General features: G+C 43.2%; 1 protein-coding gene across 4 annotated transcripts in view; it reads right to left on the reverse strand.

Moving 5' to 3' along the window:
* The window catches only part of NEK7 (NIMA related kinase 7), a 91,608-nt gene that overhangs the window by 27,609 nt on the left and 42,755 nt on the right, over nucleotides 1–21,244 (reverse strand). For all 4 annotated transcript variants that reach the window (XR_010303035.1, XM_064147134.1, XM_064147132.1 and 1 more), the window contains one exon: nucleotides 2,130–2,238. Coding sequence is in view for 3 of the 4 variants with exons in the window: in XM_064147134.1 (XP_064003204.1) it covers nucleotides 2,130–2,238 (109 nt within the window). In the remaining variant the exon portion in view is untranslated. The remainder of the gene's footprint in view (nucleotides 1–2,129; nucleotides 2,239–21,244) is intronic.

Below are 21,244 nucleotides of genomic sequence, written 5' to 3' on the forward strand. Positions count from 1 at the left end.
CTGTCTAGGTCCCTCTGCAGGACTCCCCTACCCTCCAACAGATCAAGACCTGCTCCTAGCAAAAAAATTGAGAGCTTGGGAAAGTGTTTTTTAAAAAAACAAACAAATCAACAAGTTAAAAATACCCAAGAACAAAAAGAATCCCAAAACAAAAACACCTCATGCCCACCCCACCTTCAAAGAAGCATATACAGGGAGTTTGTTACTGCTTTGTATAAGCTATCTACGAGGACTTAGAGTAGAAGTAGGAAATCTCTCATCAGAAGCAGAAGTAACAGACCAAAAATGTTTTCAAGGACTGTAAAACCTTTTTCCATCCCTTCTGCTGATCAGAGTACCCACGGTGGTATGATGTTATTCATCTGCCAATAGCTAACTGATTCTCTTTAACAGCAAGCATTAAAAAAAGAGGCAGCAAGTTTTTCCCAGGAGAATAGTTATTTGAACTCGACAATGGAATTGGGCTAATCAAGCAGAAACAAAGAAAAATAATGATGTATACCCCAGATAGTTCATTTTCACAAGCAATATTTGGTTTAAGTTTTAATCCAATCCTTTAGAGACAGCAGCAAAGGTTTTAATTTGATGATTTTTAACAAGGTACCTGTTAACTTCGTCTGCCAAATAAACCGACTTGATATTTGTTTGGCAAGTGTGCTTAGCTCTTACCCAGCTCCAAAGCAACCCACTCTGGCCCTAAACTTGAAGCAAAATCACTTCACTTTGGTAAGAGGGACTTACAGTCTGCAGAAGATGTGGGCACAGTAAAAGGAATGCTTAATAACCCTCAACCAGCAGCGTTTTCAGGTTTCCAATAAAGAAAAATCCAAACCCTTTTAAGCTATAGAGAGGAAGACAGAAGCAATTATATTACACTGCTGTGTGACCCAGTTTGCAGGAGTTTGGATCATACTCTGTAGAGTAATCCAACATCAATATCAGATCCACTTAAAAATAGCTTTAATTGTCATTGGTTTTGCAGTGTAACCATGGATTTTTTTGAGTTTACCAGAAGATTTAAAGGTAGGGTTTTTTTTTTGTTTAAGGAACTGAAATTCATTTTGGTTTTGACCTAAAATATACTGACATAAACTAGTTTAGTCATAAAAGCATTAAAGAAATATACCCTATGGAAAGAATCTGTAATTCTATGTCCTTGCCTTTGTATAAAGCCACTTGCAGGGACAGGGGCATCTAAGCTGATCTGCTGTAGGATTCAACATCTCTAGCTGCAAATGACAAAAAGCTTAGCAGAGATAGAGGGACTTCAGCTTTCAGGCAGCTATTTGCATCCCATCAGAAAAAAGCCACCAACCTAAGGCACATAATTCCATCTGAATCCAGAAAGGCAGCCCATGTGCAGCTTGCAACTCATAGCCAGCGGGATTCCAACACAAAAAACCCCAATGCTGAGAAGCAGCTATGCTACAATCTGTTTTCTTTGACTCCAAGGTGCAAGGTAAAAGGAGAACACAGGGAGGAGGAGACAGTAGTAGAGAGGTTTGAAATGGGTAAAAGAGACTTAGCACTTGACAGCAATAGCTGTCAACTACAAGGGCTGTTGGGACACACAGACTGGCAGTAGTGGAGGGACATAGAAAAGGGGAGAAAATGTCTATAGCTGCACACAGTGCAGTAGCTGAGAGGAGTGGGAGAAGGAGCCATACATCACCAGAGGGGATGGCAAGAGGCACATACTTTTGAAAGAAAAAAGGTAGGATAGGTGAAAAGAGTGAACAGCTGTGCTCAGATGCAAGTAACAACACTTGGGAAGGGAGAGTGGGCAAATATAGAATAATAAAAACACAACAAACAAGAACCAGCAAAATTAACTGAGAAAGTCAAGAGGCAGCCAGGGGCAGGGCCTCCATCACTCACAGAACTACCATTTACTCTGAAAACTTGGTATCATGAACCCTTGTTGGGAACCAATGCCCACCACATGAAAACATCCAGCCAGAAACTTCTGCCACCCTTTTACATGACTTATGAAATGTTACAGAAAGACATTATGTCAGCTGCCAAAGGACTCCATTATGACGTTATTTGATGTCACTGGCACTGAACCAGCTTAATTCTCACACAGTAAAATATTTAGCACAGAGAAATCATCTTGGATCCTGCATTACCTCTATGCATAACACGACGAGAATGCATATGTTCCAAGGCACTGCATAGCTGAACAAAGTACTTCCAAACTGTTCTTTCTGGAATCAACCTCTTCTGTTTCTTAAAATGCTTAAAGACAAAAAAAAAAGGAGAGGCACTGAATATTAACATTTAAAATTTGCATAAAACTATTGAAAGTAGAAAATCCTTTATTTAAAAAAAAAGAAAAAACAAAAGCAAAAACAACCAAATACCAGAAGCTCATAACCTAATGAGAAAGGTTTAATAGGATTTCCTGGTACAGAAAGCTTTCCTCTTAAATATTAACATCTGTATCAAGAGCCTATGTCAACACAGAGCCACAAATCACAGTATCACCAAGGTTGGAAGAGACCTCACAGAGCATCAAGTCCAACCCTTTACCACAGAGCTCAAGGCTAGACCATGGCACCAAGTGCCACATCCAAAATGACATGAGTGAAATAAAACTACTGTCCAAAATCTGTCCTCAGTGCAGGATTGATGCACAATCTGGTGTAGATCCAGTGGCCATAGAACAAATAAAGGTCAACTCTAAGGTATGTGCCAGAGAACTTCCCACATGAAATCTAATCCTTACACCAACACTGCCTTCCATATCCTCTTGTAAACAGGACACAAAAACAGTAGTGAGACACAAAGACCAGGTAAGAGGAATCGATCAGATTAGCCTTAGAAACTTCTGCACCAGATAAAAGGGGACTAAAGGAACTGTGATTTCTGAAAGTTTCATAGTGATCAACCTCCTCCTCAGGTATTTTCCATCCTGTATGAACAATTATTACCAATCACTAGTGACAGTTCAATGGCCTGTTAAAGCTTATATAGAATCAACCAGGTTGGAAGAGACCTCCAAGATCATCCAGTCCAACCTAGCACCCAGCCCTAGCCAGTCATCTAGACCATGCCACTAAATGCCTCACCCAGTTATATGAAACATAATTACAGTGCCACACAAATCTCTTTGAACTATTAAATCTAAAGACTCCAAAAAAACATGTACTGAAAGCTTGGAATTCACCCAACGCTAAAACATGCAAGTTTGGTGTGCTGGTTTGAAGCAGGCTAGAATGTTTTGGTGAGAAGAACTAGATGACAGGCTGTGGAAAGAAAACAATGGGGATGTCTACTTAGCTCATAGGCTTGCTGAGATAGAATCATAGAATCAACCAGGTTGGAAGAGACCTCCAAGATCATCCAGGCCAACCTAGCACCCAGCCCTAGCCAGTCAACTAGACCATGGCACTAAGTGCCTCATCCAGGCTTTGCTTGAAGACCCCCAGGGACGGTGCCTCCACCACCTCCCTGGGCAGCCCATTCCAATGGGAAATCACTCTCTCTGTGAAGAACTTCCTCCCAATATCCAGCCTATACCTACCCTGGCACAACTTGAGACTGTGTCCCCTTGTTCTATTGCTGGTTGCCTGGGAGAAGAGGCCACCCCCCACCTGGCTACAATGTCCCTTCAGGTAGTTGTAGACAGTAATAAGATCACCCCTGAGCCTCCTCTTCTCCAGGCTAAACAGACCCAGCTCCCTCAGCCTCTTCTCATAGGATTTGTGCTCCAGGCCCCTCACCAGCTAAGTCAAAACATAGATAACACACTCAGCATCACTCTCACTCAGGCTGCTGGCTGAGCTGCATCTCTCCAACCTCACCCTCCATTTTGGGCTAATCCACTTTGCTTCCTACCCCCCTGGCCAAACCTCCATTCTTCCTTGGGACTGGGGTAAGGTTGAGAGGGGTAGGGGGAAGGTGAAGGGGTGGTTGAGAGCCCCTCCTGGGGACTCAGGTTTCTGGGAGGGCTGTTGTGTTTCTGTATTACCTTTTACCTTGTATATTTCTGTCTATAACTGCATATACTGTAAATATCTGCTTGTATATGGAGCTAAGCTGTAAATATAAGCTTCATTCATATTTCCAGAGCCAGCTGAGTCTAGTCTGGGTGATTTCTAAAGTGGGGGGGGGGGGGGGGGGGGCAGAGAACACCAAACCACCACATGGAATCATAGAATCAACCAGGTTGGAAGAGACCTCCAAGATCATCCAGTCCAACCTAGCACCCAGCCCTAGCCAGTCAACTAGACCATGGCACTAAGTGCCTCAGCCAGGCTTTGCTTGAACACCTCCAGGGACGGTGCCTCCACCACCTCCCTGGGCAGCCCATTCCAATGCCAATCACTCTCTCTGTGAAGAACTTCCTCCTAACATCCAGCCTATATCTACCCCGGCACAACTTGAGACTGGTAAAAATTTTGCAGCTAAAGAAGACTGAAGAATTGTTGCTTGTTGAGTCTCTTTTTTACAAGACTTCATATTTGGGCAGATTTTTCAAGTTAAACACACAAAGAAAACAGAGGAATGACACTAATAGGAGTGAAAATTTCGATGGGAAGTGCAGCACTGGGATGTATTTTAATAGCCTGTGCACACACACTTCACACTCCGCCAGGGGAGATTTAGGCTGGAGGTGAGGAGAAAGTTCTTCACTGAGAGAGTCATTGGACACTGGAATGGGCTGCCCAGGGAGGTGGTGGAGTCGCCGTCCCTGGAGCTGTTCAAGGCAGGATTGGACGTGGCACTTGGTGCCATGGTCTAGCCTTGAGCTCTGTGGTAAAGGGTTGGACTTGATGATCTGTGAGGTCTCTTCCAACCCTGATAATACTGTGATACTGTGAGACACACCCCAACGACATTCAGGTAACAGACATCACTCTGGGAAAATAAAAGTGTTTTCATATGCTGTGGTAAAATGTGCTCCTGAGAAGCTGACAGCTGCATCTCCACATCCAGAGACACGCAGGAGAACGAGGAAGATGTTTTTAACCCAGCTCTAGCAACGCGCAGTCGCACAAAGCACCGCAGCGTTTCACCAAGAGGTGGTTTTCTTTTTCAGTTACAGGGATTGCTTCAAAATGCATTTTCATTTAAATGAGGCAAAGCATATCAATTACTTCTTTAAATATCATTTTCTCTCAGCCTTGGACTGAATCCAAACAAATCCTGTGTATCTGTTCTCCCCGTAGCGGGATTTGCATATCAGAGGATTGTTTGATGTCAATAGGAAGATGGAGACCAGGTTCCTTTTCATTTGAAAACAAACACACAATACGTGTAAGTGTGTGCACATGAAAGCCTAGCTCCTTGATTCAAAATGCATTCTGAAGCTATCCTAACCAGGTACTTGATTTAAACATTCTGAATTATGAGTTGGTTTAACTCGGACCGAAGCACAAACAATGATGAAGCACCACTGACAAAATGTCTGCCATGGGAAGCTTGCTCATTACACATCTCCATTCCAGCAGTGCAGTCTCCAAGTATTCATCTCCAAGTATCCTTTTAACATTTTATTTATTCACTAGCTGATTGTACACCACAAAGTCAGCTTCATTTCTTACAGTGCAAGCATGCCACCTAAGCACGGGTCTTAAGATGCAGTCTTCCTATTGAAGGCATTAATAAGTTGGTCTTACAGGAATTTCTCCTCCTGAAATAGTATTAACCCTGCAGAAGGCATCCACCTGAAGAGGATACAAAAGAGATGTACTGCTAGATGTGCTAACAGCCTTTAAACTAACACTGCTAAACAGCTAACACTGTGAAACTAAAACAGCTTCAACAGCTTGAAAGAAATAACCCAAGAAATAAAATTGCTTTGCAATATAATCCACCTGGCTTCAAAAAAGAGACTCAATGGCCATTATCTTGTGTAGTAACAAATTACACTATCACAGTATCACACAGTATCATCAGGGTTGGAAGAGACCTCACAGATCATCAAGTCCAACCCTTTACCACAGAGCTCAAGGCCAGACCATGGCACCAAGTGCCACGTCCAATCCTGCCTTGAACAGCTCCAGGGACAGCGACTCCACCACCTCCCCGGGCAGCCCATTCCAGTGTCCAATGACTCTCTCAGGGAAGAACTTTCTCCTCACCTCCAGCCTAAATTTCCCCTGGCGCAGCCTGAGGCTGTGTCCTCTTGTTCTGGTGCTGGCCACCTGAGAGGAGAGAGCAACCTCCTCCTGGCCACAACCACCCCTCAGGGAGTTGTAGACAGCAATAAGCTCTCCCCTGAGCCTCCTCTTCTCCAGGCTAACCAATCCCAGCTCCCTCAGCCTCTCCTCGTAGGGCTGTGCTCAAGGCCTCTCCCCAGCCTCGTTGCCCTTCTCTGGACACGCTCAAGCATCTCAATGTCCCTCCTAAACTGGGGGGCCCAGAACAGAACACAGGACTCAAGGTGTGGTCTAAGCAGTGCAGAGTACAGGGGCAGAATGACCTCCCTGCTCCTGCTGACCACACCATTCCTGATGCAGGCCAGGATGCCACTGGCTCTCTTGGCCACCTGGGCACACTGCTGGCTCATGTTCAGGCGGGTATCAATCAGCACCCCCAGATCCCTCTCTGTTTGGCTGCTCTCCAGCCACTCCGACCCCAGCCTGTAACTCTGCATGGGGTTGTTGTGGCCAAAGTGCAGCACCCTGCACTTGGAGCTATTGAACCCCATCCCATTGGACTCTACCCATCTGTCCAGGTGGTCAAGGTCCCGCTGCAGAGCCCTTCTGCCCTCCAACCCAGTCACATCTGCCCCCAGCTTGGTGTCATCTGCAAACTTGCTTACACAGCAAGCCTTCCAGCAAAATACAGGTTCTCAATGCCCAACAGTGATGAAAAGCCTGCACTACCAAAAAAAATGCACCAAACCCACAACACTGATTTTGCAAAACTAACTATTGAAGAAAGTTGCATGTTTCTAGGAAGCAGTCCAGCAGGCAGTGCTAATTCCAAGAAAAGTCAAGGAGAAAAGAGAAACTCGTTCCTCTTTCAGAGCCTAACCTTCCAACAAGAAATCTAGGTCGATGGAAAACGTGGTCAAACCTATTTAATGCCAAAGAGCACAATTAAACTCATACAGCACATATTAACTGTATGCAAAGCAGAATCCTTTTCTCTCTCCTCTTATTTTAAAACAGACCAAAATGCAAGATGCAGTTGAATGGTTGTGAGGCTTGCCCCCTCCCTACAAGGAAACCAAAATGCAAAAGACATGATGCCAAATCATTTGTAACCTTGATTATATCAGAATGTAGCAGTACCACAAACTGTTAATTCTGAAACCAATTCCCTGCCTGGTTTGGTAATTTCCCAAGCATCCCCAGGTCCACATAATCAAGTTACTTTACCATAGCTACCATCCATTGTATACAAGTTGCTATAAACTGCCCAGATTTCAGCTCAAAGAAATATAGCCTGATGAAAGTATAGCTTTCTAAAGTACTCTCCTTTTCAACATTTCACTATTCTGCTTATTCCACCTACCTGAGGCTCGAAGGACAGTCCTGATATCCCTTAGACTGATAAGCATTTGGGGTGTGACATGAAAAATAATTAATAATTAAAAAATCAGTCCTGTTTGAGGTGAAAAATCAGTCCCACCACAGTCAGAACTGAGCAAAAAAGGAACTGCTGTACACGTGGCAGTAAAAATGTGGGCAGTGTTGCACGGTAGTGCTTTATCAGGTAAACAGAGACAGGTTCAGGCAGCAGACTGCCTCCTAGTAAGAATTACTTGTTTCAAAAGCCATAGCCCATGAAATTTCCATCTCTGTCTTCAAGAATGGACTCACAGGAAAAAAAATCATATATATATTTTTATATATAAAATAAATAGATATCATATATATGATATAAATATATAATATATATTTATACATTACACATAAGTATATAAATATATATTTATATATTATATAAACCATATTATATAAAAATATATATTATGTATAAATACCTATTTTATATAATTATATTGTATTATATAAAGATATATTATGTTAAAATATTTTTATATATTATATAAATATATCTATTTTTTTTTTAAGGCTTTTCCTCTTTTCAGTACAAATAAAACTGCAATTCAGTCATTGAAAGCAACTTGACATTTTTGTGGTCAGAAATCTGCTAATGAAATGGTGAAAAAAAAACCCAAAGCTTTAAGGCAGGCAGCTTATAGCCCCAGTTTGCCTTTTCAGTCCTTTTCTACAGAATGACTGAGCAGTTTCATTATGGGAAAACAGATCCTTCCTGGTTTTCTCTAATGAACTGTTAAATATATATATATAAAGAAATTTAAATATTCTCCAAATGTTTCCATCCTAGTAAAATTAAATATAGCTGCCCTACACCTAAACAGCATATGTCATTTTTCCTGGAAGAAAAAAAAAATAAGGTAAAAGATAGATGAGGAAAAAAAATTTCCAAGTCAATAGAAAAGCTTGGGATTATTTTATACTGAGTTTCTAAAGAGGATGCTTTAAAGGTCGAGTTGCAAAAGCAAGTGACAGCAATTAGCAAGTGATCTTATCTGAGCTTAACAAGCACAGTTGAGAGAATGCTCTTAAGGGAAACATGGAGGACTGTGCTTGGCTTGGATAAGAACACCAAGGATTATTCCAATACAATTGGATATTTCCAATGTGATTGCCTACATCTCAGTAACCACGTCCAGGTTAAAAAAGAACTGTAGCATTCAGTTCTGAAGTCAGTGGTTCAGAGAATTTTAAGGTGTGACAGCTTGGTTTAGACCTCACTAAATAGAAGGGGGGAAAAAAGAAGTAAATAAAAATATTTAAACCCCACTAGAATTGCTTTAAGGAACAAACTGGAGCACAGAAAGCAAGAGATTTATGAACATCTCTTGCAGAAAGATGATAAACTGATCATCTAAACAGTTTTGCAGAGTCATTGCCTATGATTTTAGAAACAACACTATCTCTGGGAAACTGTCAAATGACCTCATAGGATATTACGGGCTGGAAGGGACCCAAGGACATCATCGAGTCTAACCCCCCCCCCTGCTAGAGCAGGACCATATAATCTAGCACAGATCACAGAGGAACACATCCAGACAGGCTCTGAAAGTCTCCAGAGACTGAGACTCCACAACCACCTCAATTTGTCACTGTGCATGCTCTAGGCTACAGCTGCCTTCTGAAGGAATTGGAGAAGAGGTAAAATGAGAATGATAATTTCCATGCTTTAAATAGATTCCCTTTCTTTTATGTTTTGATGAGGATCTTCATTGCATCTACCTGTTCTCATAGCTTCACTTCTGGCTTATAAAAATATAAAGCAGCTCTGCCTAAATACTCATTTTATTGCATAGACTGATCAGAACACAGGGATTCAACAACTGGATACTTGTTGGAAGAAATGTGAACTGCATGAAGAAAGTAAGGCAGAAAGGGTTATTGGAAGGAACTTCTGAGTAACATGTAATGAAGTCCTCAGCCACTTCTGCTCATCTTTCTCTGGGAGTCTTTTTTTTTTGTTTAATACAGACTAGCAGAAAAAAAATACCAGAATAAAGAGGAGGTCAGGCAGCTATCATTATAGAAGCACGAACAAGAGTCCTCACTATGAATACAACAGAAACAAATCAGAACTATAAGGGGTAGGCAGGTTCAGAAAGACAGACCAGTGAAGAGGTACCTCAACATCTCTGCATCTCAGAGTAAAGATCAGAGATTCACACACATGAAAGAAGTCTTACTTGCTATTCCAAAGGCTAGGTAATTCTAGAAGGAGAGCCATGTCCCTGGCATAATGTCTGACTGTTCAGGACTGAGCTGTCCATCTCTTCAGACCACAAAAAGTTTTCTGCCACTTTTCCTTGCTTTCTATGCAGAACAAATTAAAAAATAATAGAACTTTCCAACATGTCTTGATTCATTCATCCAGCTTGATCATGAGCTGATGAAGTAAGTCTGCACACATTTGACATTGATACAAGCAGTGTACCAATAAGCAGATATTTCTTAGGTGTAAAAACAGAGCAAATGCAAAAAGAAAAGAAAACCAACAACAGTATTTGGCATCTACCAATTGAACATACAGAAAATATTAAGTACATGGCCAGTGAAGTCACTAATAAGTAGCATTTACCTGGTGGTTCTTCCAAATTCTTTACATCTCCAATTAATAAAGATGCCATCCATTTCTTTTCTCCCTTCCAGAACTCACAAAGACATGGATTTTAAAACAATCAGTCTGCCCCTATGAGTTATCTCACTATAAAACAAGTAGCTTTACTTAGTCAATAGCAACAAAAGACAAAAGGCACAATACAAAAACTAATAGACAAAGTTATTTTGCTGATAGAAGTACTGACTTGCATCAGAAGGCCAAATGACCAGAACAAAACTAAGGTCTTTCCTAATAAATAAATACCCCACCATGTTAACTGAGATAAAAACATCTTCTCAAATGAAACCTTCTTTCAATCACACTCGAAATAAGGCAGCTATACTGGCAAGAAAGAGAAAACCTGGTCAGAAAAATGCAAGTAAAAGTGTCCTATTTTCCATTTGTAGCATGTATTCTCTCATGTTTATGATCTTACATTTACCTTTCAAGCTGCCATTGAGTAGCTTTAGACTAGATATTAGGATTTTTTTTTTGTTCATGGAAAGAGTGGTCAGGTATTAGAGTGGGCTCCCCAGGGAGGTGGTAGAGTCACCAACCCTGGAGGTGTTTAAAAGTCATTTGGATGTGGTGCCTGGGGATATGGTTTAGGGTGCACCTTGTAGAGTAGGGATATCGGTTGGACTTGGTGATCTTGAGGGGCTTTTCCATCCTGAATGTTTCTGTGATTCTGTGATCTATTAACAAGGCTGTTATGAAGACTGCTGGTTAAACTCAGATGCCTTAGAGAGCTCTGAAGGAAATCACTATTTCTTTTAACCCAACTGCCTCTGCAAGAATTAGTTTCATTTTCCCTTACTGAGCAGTCCACCTACAGTCACTCTGTTTGCACCTAACATTTTTGCTCATGCAACAATATCGAGGGCACAAACATGGTGTTCACAGATAAAAATCATCCACTGAATTCAGATCTGCTTGCAGAGTCCCTAAAATTTCCAGTACTGCATCCTTTTCATTGTCTCTGCTGTTACAGCTAAAGGAGGCTTTTAAAACCACACAGCAACATGTTTAAATCAAGCAGTATTTGTTTACATCCATCTCTCTCCAAAAAATCCTCTTGAGGAAACTGGTATAGCACACAGAGGTGAAACTTGTGCTTGAATCATTAACTCAGCTTCCTCATAAAAAAGCAACAGCATGCCAGGGCAAAGAGAGAGGCTACCATCTTAACTTCTGGTTTTCTACTACAAGTAATACAGACAAATTAAAATCTTCCCTCCATTCTCAGCAAGTTACTCTCACAGCACAAACTGACATTCACATTGTTCAAAAGCAACTGTGTGAAAGCCTCAAAATCTTCCCTGAGTCATGTTTGCAGGGCATTTCAAACAAGAAAACCACCCAGACCTGTTATGTAACAAAATCATGCAGTTCTCCCTGCTCTATAAAGACTCACAGAGCCAGACAATTCTAGCACCAGTGGGAAAAGGTGGAGATGAAATACCCCAAGGATTTCTGCCCCAGTTAGAGCTATTTGAAGAGCCTCTGTAATAGGTAAATGAAGTCATAGTTGACTGACACCTTTACTGCCCCTGTGAGTAATGCCAGTGGGCTTCCACAGTGGCTTCAGGTGTGACGCCTGTGAAGGAAGCTGTCCACAACACAGTATTAGTCTAACAGTCTAATCATTTTAGCAGAAAACCTGCCTGCTTGTTCTTATTGTTCCAGTGGCAGACACAGACAATGGTCAATTCACAGAAAATGGAACAAGGCTGCCTGGCAACTCCCCAGCCCAATTATCCCACTGCTTATAAACTTCCCAAGCAGTGAGCTTTTCTTCCACCAGCACATACAGGTAATCTGCTTCTACCGCTCTCCCTCTGCTTACTTGTGGTTGAGAACAGAGGGGATAGCTGAGTACCTGTCAGATGCCCTAGCAACTAGCTTCTCCCACCTTGGCAGGGCTCTACACCTTTGCTTTTTCTTCCAGCTCCATTTGCAGAGTGGCCATGAATTTGGAGGAGACCCAGCCCCTCTTTTTTATCTGCTACACAGCTAGCACGTGTATACACCAAGCTGAATTAAGGATGCACTATTATTTTAATTACAAGGAATAAAAAAAAATGAAAGAAAAAAAAATAACAAAGCTTAAGAGAAGATTTTTTTTTTTTTTTTTAGTAGCTTTACAAAAAGGTTAGTGGCAAAAAATTAGCCCAACTGGTTCAAAGCCCCAGGTTTCTCCCTTAGGAAAAGGCACATAAAATAACTTAGCTTTGATGGGTAATTAGCACATACTGTGTTACAGTATCCTAACTATTACACGTTTCTTCCAGCTACACTCCAAGTCTTTTCAAAGAGCAAAGGTGATAAAGAATGTGGAGGAAAAAAAAAAAAACATTGAGGAAAAAAAATATTTTGAAGCTTTAAGGTTTATTAATGATGTCATTTCAGCAAGGTGCCAAACCGCTCCATAACACAAAACGTAACCATATGCTAAACAAGAAGACTTACAAGTCAGGAGGTTTGGCACTGGGGAGGAGGTGGGAAGGGGTGGGGTGAGTAGTGGGGTTTTTTTGTTCTTTATTAAATGTAGCAGTCACAGAAGGGAAAAGGAGGGGGGGGGGAAGCACAACAGACACTGATGAAAAACAGATTTGATGATTTAAAACCTGCCTTTCTAGATCATGATAAGTCAGTATCACAAAAAACACAAGCACAAAAGAACACCTAAAAATACTTGGTTTTCCCACAAGCATAAAGCATTTGGATGTAGATATATGTTTAAGAAAAATCTCAGAATTCAAGCCACCATAATTCCTTCCCTTTTGAGAGGGAGTGCAGTTTTCAGTTCCATGTTCTTTATGCCCAAAGACCCCTTCCTCATTCATTCAGGACACTCGGCTAATGAGCAGTTGGAAATGTCTCTAGGCTTTATTTATTGTGCTCTGTTCAACACCTATTATTAAATGTAAAGTTTCTGGGAGGGGTACAGGTTCCTGGTATGTATCACTGGAATATGAAATTAATGAAATAAACTTTAAGAAGTTTACCTTCACAAATGGCCTTAGAAATGACGAGGTAGCCATACCCCTGCTTTATAAAACAGTACGAGGGCAAAGAATTAAGATCAAAAGTGTTAATTAATTCTGGCACCAATTTAAGTGCCTCCTTTTCCATGTCCTTAGCTTTATGCAACAGTTCATCTTCAAAGCACAGTTCCCTCTCAGAACAGATGAAGCTGTGAATGCTCAATACTTCTACAAATCAAACCCCAGAGTTTTACCTTGATTATTGGAAACACTGAATAAGCAATTATAATTCCCACCATAAAACAGTAGTTTATACAGCACCTCTTAGGAACAGTTCTAGAAACAGTAAGGACACTGTGGAAGAACATTCTGTTGTATTAGCTATGAAACCTTTGTCTTGAATTCCCTGCCTTAGGAAGTAGCACTGCAGCAGAGCAGGCAGCACCACCACAACAGATGGTGGTGCACATACTGCATCATCATGATTTCTACTTGGAGTAGTTGCACCCTTAACGCTGAACAGAGCAGTGGTTCTCTGAAGAAGGCATAAACCTGCAACTCCCTGGACTGTATGATTCTCAGTTGTAGAATCTCCTAGCCTCTGAATGATTGATTTTGCAGATTCAAGCCATTTCCTAGACTGAACAAAGCACAGAACTAGCCCCAGCAGCACAGGCTCTCCGTGATATCACTATGTGCAGCTTACCAGAGCTGGCGCTTCTGCAGCCACAGCAAACACTGCAGCTGACTCAGTAACTTGAACAACAGCAGGTAACTGACAGAATTTGCCAACAGTGCTCCTGAACCTGGCAGTATGCTACTGCAGGACAGGTTCTTTTTGTTCCACTCTATTTGATCTGTAGTTCCTGTGCAGCCTGACTCTTCTCTGTCCCCACCTCAGACGTGTCCCTTCGGTGTTTCTATCATTTCATCCCATTTGCTGCATTTATACAGTCATATCCTCTTCCCAGCCACTCTGAGTCACCACATTCATGCTCTCTCTCTACCGGTAGTCAGTCAGTAGGACCCTTCCCCAGTCTGTGCTGTTCTCTGCCAACACGCTAGCTCTCCTCTAATCTCACTCTGCTCACATCCAGCACTGGCACTCCCAGTGCATAGCTTTCCAATCTGTTGCTCTTACTCTTTTTATACTCCTCAGTCTCTACTGGCCTGTCTCACAACTTTCCAAAGCTTATCTTCTCTGAAAAACTGCTAACCAGCTAGTTCCAGTTCACCCTCTTCTTTTTTTTCCCTTACAGACCACTCAGCAGCTTGTCCCAGCCTGCTCTTTTGTCTGCTCGGTCTTTTGGCTTCTCTACAGTCATCTCAGATTATGTTGTTAGAAAGAATAAACACCAGTTGAGAGACTGGAAATCTTTAGTACTTCCAAAGCATCTGGAAAAAGCTATTTCTGGCAAAGCCATTTCAGTCACCCATACTGTAAGTTGTATCCATAGCCACTCAGGTAGCAGGCAGCGCTGTCAGCACTAAGGGTGCAAGATGCTCTACGTGTACCTAAATTCTACACTTTGGCTGCTATGCTCCAGCAATCTCTGAGCACATGTGTGTGCTCATAAGATTTTATGAGTCTAAAAAGTTAGAAGTATAGGTGTGTTCTCACAGTCATTATTGTAAGAAGACACTTAAAACTTGGTAAGGGAACCTTGTATCAAGGCATAGGCAGCTAACAGTATTTCAGGTTGAATGGCTGCTAGATGTAACAATAAAGAGACTTAACAAAATAAACACACCTACATCTGGGTGGAGTAATACATTTTTCTCTTAGCCATCTGCTAAAACACATTTATTTTTGGAAACATACACCCTGAAGCAGGCAGCTGGTATGTAGCATTTAGTATGAAAATGTTGTATTTGGACAAGCTGAAAGGACATTCTGGCACAGTGAAGTCTTTGGCATCCCTAGGAGCAAAGAAAAGTTCTCCTGCTACAGAGGGGTGTGCCCAGCAGAGTACAGCTTCTACAACACTGCCATTCAGAGACATCATCATTGTCCCACCAGCCATTCAAACATGAACATCACCCATCTCCTGTAATTGCTAAAGCTGCACATCAATGTACTGTGTGATGGAAACAGCCAAAGAGTATAGTCAGTTAACAGCTAAGGGCTTCCCAAAACACCAGGTCATGCCCTGGGAAGGGGTGAACACCTGGCCTGATAAATTCTAATGCTACACCTCTTCCTCACACATGTGCTGCACTGCCTTCACACTCTCAAAAATCTTCCAACTGCCACAGCAAAAGAAAATATTCACTCCTGCAATTAAACAAAGTCCAACTCTGGGTAGCGTGTCTGAAACATGGATCGGTGTGTCTGAAAAACAGCTGTTTCTAGCACGTTCCCAAGACAGCAATCCACCAGAAAACAGCTTGAAAAAACCAAGTGACAAGTTTCCATTCCAGCGATATAACCAGCTTCACTGCAGTGAGAATGGTTACTCGTGGGCTAGCAGCCTTCCAGCTATCCCAGGCAGGCAGCCGACAAACACAACCAGTCATGGCATCAGCTGCAGTGGCAGTGCAGGCATCCAGAACGCTCTGCCATGCTGCAGGAAGTGTGGCACATGATCCACTGCTAAGGACACAAAAGCAACTCATTGAGAAGCTCCTGACCTGCACCTACCCACCAAGCAAGTTCAGAACTATGTGAATCAGTGCTGGGCCACATCCTCTTTAACATCTTCATAGATGATCTGGATGAGGGCATGGAGTCAGTCATCAGCAGGTTTGCAGATGACACCAACCTGGGGGCAGATGTGACTGAGTTGGAGGGCAGAAGGGCTCTGCAGCGGGACCTTGACCACCTGGACAGATGGGCAGAGTCCAATGGGATGGGGTTCAATAGCTCCAAGTGCAGGGTGCTGCACTTTGGCCACAACAACCCCATGCAGAGATACAGGCTGGGATCGGAGTGGCTGGAGAGCAGACAGACAGAGAGGGATCTGGGGGTGCTGATTGATACCCGCCTGAACATGAGCCAGCAGTGTGCCCAGGTGGCCAAGAGAGCCAGTGGCATCCTGGCCTGCATCAGGAATGGTGTGGTCAGCAGGAGCAGGGAGGTCATTCTGCCCCTATACTCTGCACTGGTTAGACCACACCTTGAGTCCTGTGTTCAGTTCTGGGCCCCCCAGTTTAGGAAGGACATTGAGATGCTTGAGTGTGTTCAGAGAAGGGCGACGAGGCTGGTGAGAGGCCTTGAGCACAGCCCTACGAGGAGAGGCTGAGGGAGCTGGGATTGGTTAGCCTGGAGAAGAGGAGGCTCAGGGGTGACCTTATTGCCGTCTGCAACTACCTGAGGGGAGGTTGTGGCCAGGAGGAGGTTGCTCTCTTCTCTCAGGTGGCCAGCACCAGAACAAGAGGACACAGCCTCAGGCTGCGCCAGGGGAGATTTAGACTCGAGGTGAGGAGAAAGTTCTTCACTGAGAGAGTCATTGGACACTGGAATGGGCTGCCCGGGGAGGTGGTGCAGTCGCCGTCCCTGGGGCAGTTCAAGGCAGGATTGGATGTGGCACTTGGTGCCATGGTTTAGCCTTGAGCTCTGTGGTAAAGGGTTGGACTTGATGATCTGTGAGGTCTCTTCCAACCTTGGTGATACTGTGAATCACTCCGCATTCAGTGCTGCTCAGCTGCACAGACATCATTAAGAGGAGGCAGAGTGTAAGAAGCACTTCATGCCCCATGTTCCTTCCAAATCTGCTGCCATTACAACGTGTCTATACGTCTCTCAAAGATGCCACCACACCCCATAGCCATCTCTCACTGTCACACAGTCAGGCTGCAGTCTCATGGATTCTACAGTGGAGCCATGGTTACTTTAAACTTTGGGGTGGCAAAACTGCCAATGAGTGGAGCTAAAATTGCTTCCACCCTTTAAGCCTTTGGAAAGAGCAAGTTGTCCTCTAACGCAGCATAGGCAAGTTAGTTAACCCCAGAGTACTGACTAGAGTACTGACTACAGCTGTCTATAACTGCCTGACGGGAGGCTGTAGCCAGGTGGGGGTTGGTCTCTCCTCCCAGGCAACCAGCAACAGAACAAGGGGACACAGTCTCAAGTTGTGCTGGAGGAGGTATAGGATGGATGTTAGGAGGAAATTCTTCACAAAGAGAGTGATTGGCATTGGAATGGGCTGCCCAGGGAGGTGGTGGAGTTGCCATCCCTGGAGGTGTTCAAGCAAAGCTTGGATGAGGCACTTAGTGCCATGGTCTAGTTGACTGGCTAGGGCTGGGTGCTAGGTTGGACTGGATGATCTCGGAGGTCTCTTCCAATCTGGCTGATTCTGTGATTCTATATTATTTATTTTCCAAGCAATTTTAAAAGCACTTCTTTAAGAAGACATTATACATCTACACACTTCAACTCATACTGTCCAAGAAGTCTACCAAATCATTTCCTCCACCAGCAGCATGAAGACAGACTGCATTATGGCACCTCATACTACAAATAAACTCCCAAGTAAGCTCAATGGTAATATATTTTGGCATAGGGAAAAAAAGGGAGGATCAGCATCCCAGACTATGTGGAGAAGGGAAACTGTCTGATGCAGTTTCACATGGTGAAGCCCAAAATATCCACCACTGGTGAAATATCAGAATGATAATCAATCAGATTTTAAACAAGTCTAAGCAGATCTCCACCTACTCCAACAAGCAATTTAAATATGCATTATGTTGCTTGGAAAGAAGTGACTAATCCTGGACCTTGCCAGTCCTATAACAACCAAGTTAAATGTTTAAGGACAAAGAATGCACTGTTCCCAACTAGAGAAGCTTGAGACATCAACACAAACTTCATACTGTTGAGTTTCAAAATACTTCTCCTACTTTACCTAATTATAGCATGGTTTTATATTTAAAGTTCTGTATTACTCTAAAGCACTCTCTGAGGAGTGAGTGAGCTACCTAGGTGGCATTTGGTAGAATTCACATTATTTTCCATCTAGCTGGAGAAAGTTGCAAATATATCTTCAGATTTTATCGATGAAAGCTTTCATGCTCCTTCCCAAAACATTACTAACTTAAGATCTGTGTGACATAATCAGTTTAAAGTTTGCACTTGTGCTAAGATTATTTGCCAGAATCACCAAAAGTATGAAATAAAATAGTCAGAAGTTTGTGGATGATAGAGATACTGGAATGTGTCCAGAGAAGGGCGACAAAGCTGGTGAGATGCCTGGAAAACAGCCCTGTGAGGAGAGGCTGAGGGAGCTGGGGGTGTTTAGCCTGGAGAAGAGGAGTCTCAGGGGAGACCTCATTGCTGTCTACAACTACCTGAAGGGAGGCTGTAGCCAGGTGGGGGTTGGTCTCTTCTGCCAGGAAACCAGCAATGGAACAAGGGGACACAGTCTCAAGTTGTGCCAGGGGATGTCTAGGCTGGATGTTAGGAGGAAGTTCCTCACAGAGAGACTGATTGGCATTGGAATGGGCTGCCCAGGGAGATGGTGGAGTTGCTGTCCCTGGAGGTGTTCAAGCAAAGCCTGGATGAGGCACTTAGTGTCATGGTCTAGTTGACTGGCTAGGGCTGGGTGCTAGGTTGGCCTGGATGATCTTGGAGGTCTCTTCCAACCTGGCTGATTCCATGATATTTTAGTGCCTTGATAACATCCCTTCTCACAAGCCTTTCTAATAACATCCTGTGTTTTCTTGAATAATATGGTGGTTATTCTTCCAAGATAGCTCAATTTGTTTTGTTTCACCACCTTCAGCACAGACTTTACTAACTAGCTCTTTTTACTGAATCCTTGTAACATATTTTCTTGATTAATGCATTTAGTAGATCCTTCTTCATTTATGGTATTTAACTTCATTCACTGTAGCATCTGTTGCTTTACAAAAAAAGACAATTAAGAATCACAAACCATTGAGTCCACAGAACAATTTTTGCCCTGTCACTGTCTGTGGTGAAGGACAACCATGACTAAGGAAAAGGATATAAGCCTCAAAGTTGCCTTACAAGATATTTCTGTATTGCAGAAGGAGATGGTACTACCAGGGAAGAGAAGGAGTTCTCATGAACTCCCCTTAGCCTTGGTACTTTTCCACAGTTCCATGACCATCCATAGACTACAGGCATCCATAAACCACAAGCCACAAGAACAAGGAACTAGCACAACTGTTCATCATCACCTCCTTGTAGAATCTTTGATGTAACAGCATCCAGCAGCCTAAGTCACAGCAAATCAAGACTTCTTCCTTCTTTCTCCACTCCTAAATGAGGGTTACAGTACCAAGGTCCATATTCTAGTGCAAAACCAACTGTAAGCCAAATGCAAGGACTTCTCTCTAGCTGACAATGTTTGCCTCCAATTATTATTGATATGCCACACCCAAGGATTCTACCAAGCTATAACAAGCTGCAAGGTGAGAAATCCTCAATTTTGGATCCTCCTGCTTTCGAAAATGGAGGCTGTACTGAAACACTGCCCTGTGACAGAGACAATTTAAAAGTTTAGCTAAGGTAAAGTGGATAACATCTGTGTAGGTACATACTAAACTACAGAAAGGGACAGAGAGCACATGACATACCTCCAATATCAATGCACAGCTTTTTTTGGGGGGGGAGGAGTGCTGGAGGGAAAGGAGGGGGTAATGGGGTGAGGATACATACAGCAGACTGTATGAGTTCTCTTAGAATCCCTCTGAATACACCAAGCCAGTGAATTTCCTTAGTTGTCTACTCAATAGGGACAAAGACAGCATTATTCCCAGGTAACAAGAGGGGTGGCATAAAAGCTGGGCAGCAAGGATGTGGTTCATTAAGAGAGGAACTAAAGAACTCGTTAAGGTGCATTGCAAGGCACAGCAGCTTTGTAAGTATTCTCTGATGTGCCAATAATGTCATAACAAACACCCAAGTAAACTAGTTAAGCAGTTTTCCCTCACACCAACACTGGTTTCAGTGTCATTCAAGCTGTGGCCATTTACAATTTCAAACCCCAAACTGATCCTCCCTACAAATCACACAAGCCTAGTACCAAGGGGTGCCTCAACATCTTCCACCAACGTCTGAAAGCATTCTAACAAAACACTGGAAACCAAAGCACATTGTTTTCTTTCAGTAACACAACATGGCTGTTTCCTTCAGTAGTGTGACAGGCAGCCCTTCTGCTAGGAAGCTTCCATACTCTTACAAGGTAGGAGAGTCCTGCAGAGAGACCCTGACAGGCTGGATGGGTGGGCAGAGGCCAATGAGACAGATTTAACAAGGCCAAGTGCAGAGTTCTACACTTTGGCCACAACAATCCCAAGCAGTGCTACAGGCTGGGGACAGAGTGGCTCAGAGCAGCCAGGAAGAAAGAGATTGGGGGGGTGCTGATAGTTAGTAGCTGAAGATGAGGCAGCAGTGTGCCCAGGTGGCCAAGAGAGCCAATGGCATCCTGGTCTGCATCAGGTACAGTGTAGCCAGTAGGACAAGGGAGGTTATTCTTCCCCTGTACTCAACACTGCTCAGGCCACACCTTGAGTCCTGTGTCCAGTTCTGGGCTCCTCAGTTCAAGAGAGATGTTGAGGTGCTGGAACATGTCCAGAGAAGGGCAACAAAGCTGGTGAGAGGCCTGGAACACAAACCCTATGAGGAGAGGCTGAGGGAGCTGGGGGTGTTTAGCCTGGAGAAGAGGAGGCTCAGGGGGGACCTCATTGCTGTCTACAACTACCTGAAGGGAGGCTATAGCCAGGTTGGGGTTGGTCTCTTCTGCCAGGCAACCAGCAATAGAACAAGGGGACACAGTCTCAGGTTGTGCTGGGGGAGGAACAAGCTGGATGTTAGGAGGAAGTTGTTGCCAGAGAGAGTGATTGGCATTGGAATGGGCTGCCCAGGGAGGTGGTGGAGGCACCGTCCCTGGAGGTGTTCAAGCAAAGACTGGATGAGGCATTTAGTGCCATGGTCTAGTTGACTGGCTAGGGCTGTTTGATAGGTAGGACTGGATGATCTTGGAGGTCTCTTCCAACCTGGTTGATTCTATGATTCTATATTATTTATTTTTCAGGCAATTCCTAAAACGCTTCTTTAAGAAGACATTATACAACTGCACACAAACTCATACTGTCCAAGAAGTCTACCAAATCATTTCCTCCACCAGCAGCATAAAGACAGAGTGTGTTATGACACCTCATCCATATTTAATCAT

Source organism: Pogoniulus pusillus, chromosome 8 (genome assembly GCF_015220805.1).
Source record: "Pogoniulus pusillus isolate bPogPus1 chromosome 8, bPogPus1.pri, whole genome shotgun sequence".
In the NCBI taxonomy this organism is placed as follows: domain Eukaryota; kingdom Metazoa; phylum Chordata; class Aves; order Piciformes; family Lybiidae; genus Pogoniulus; species Pogoniulus pusillus.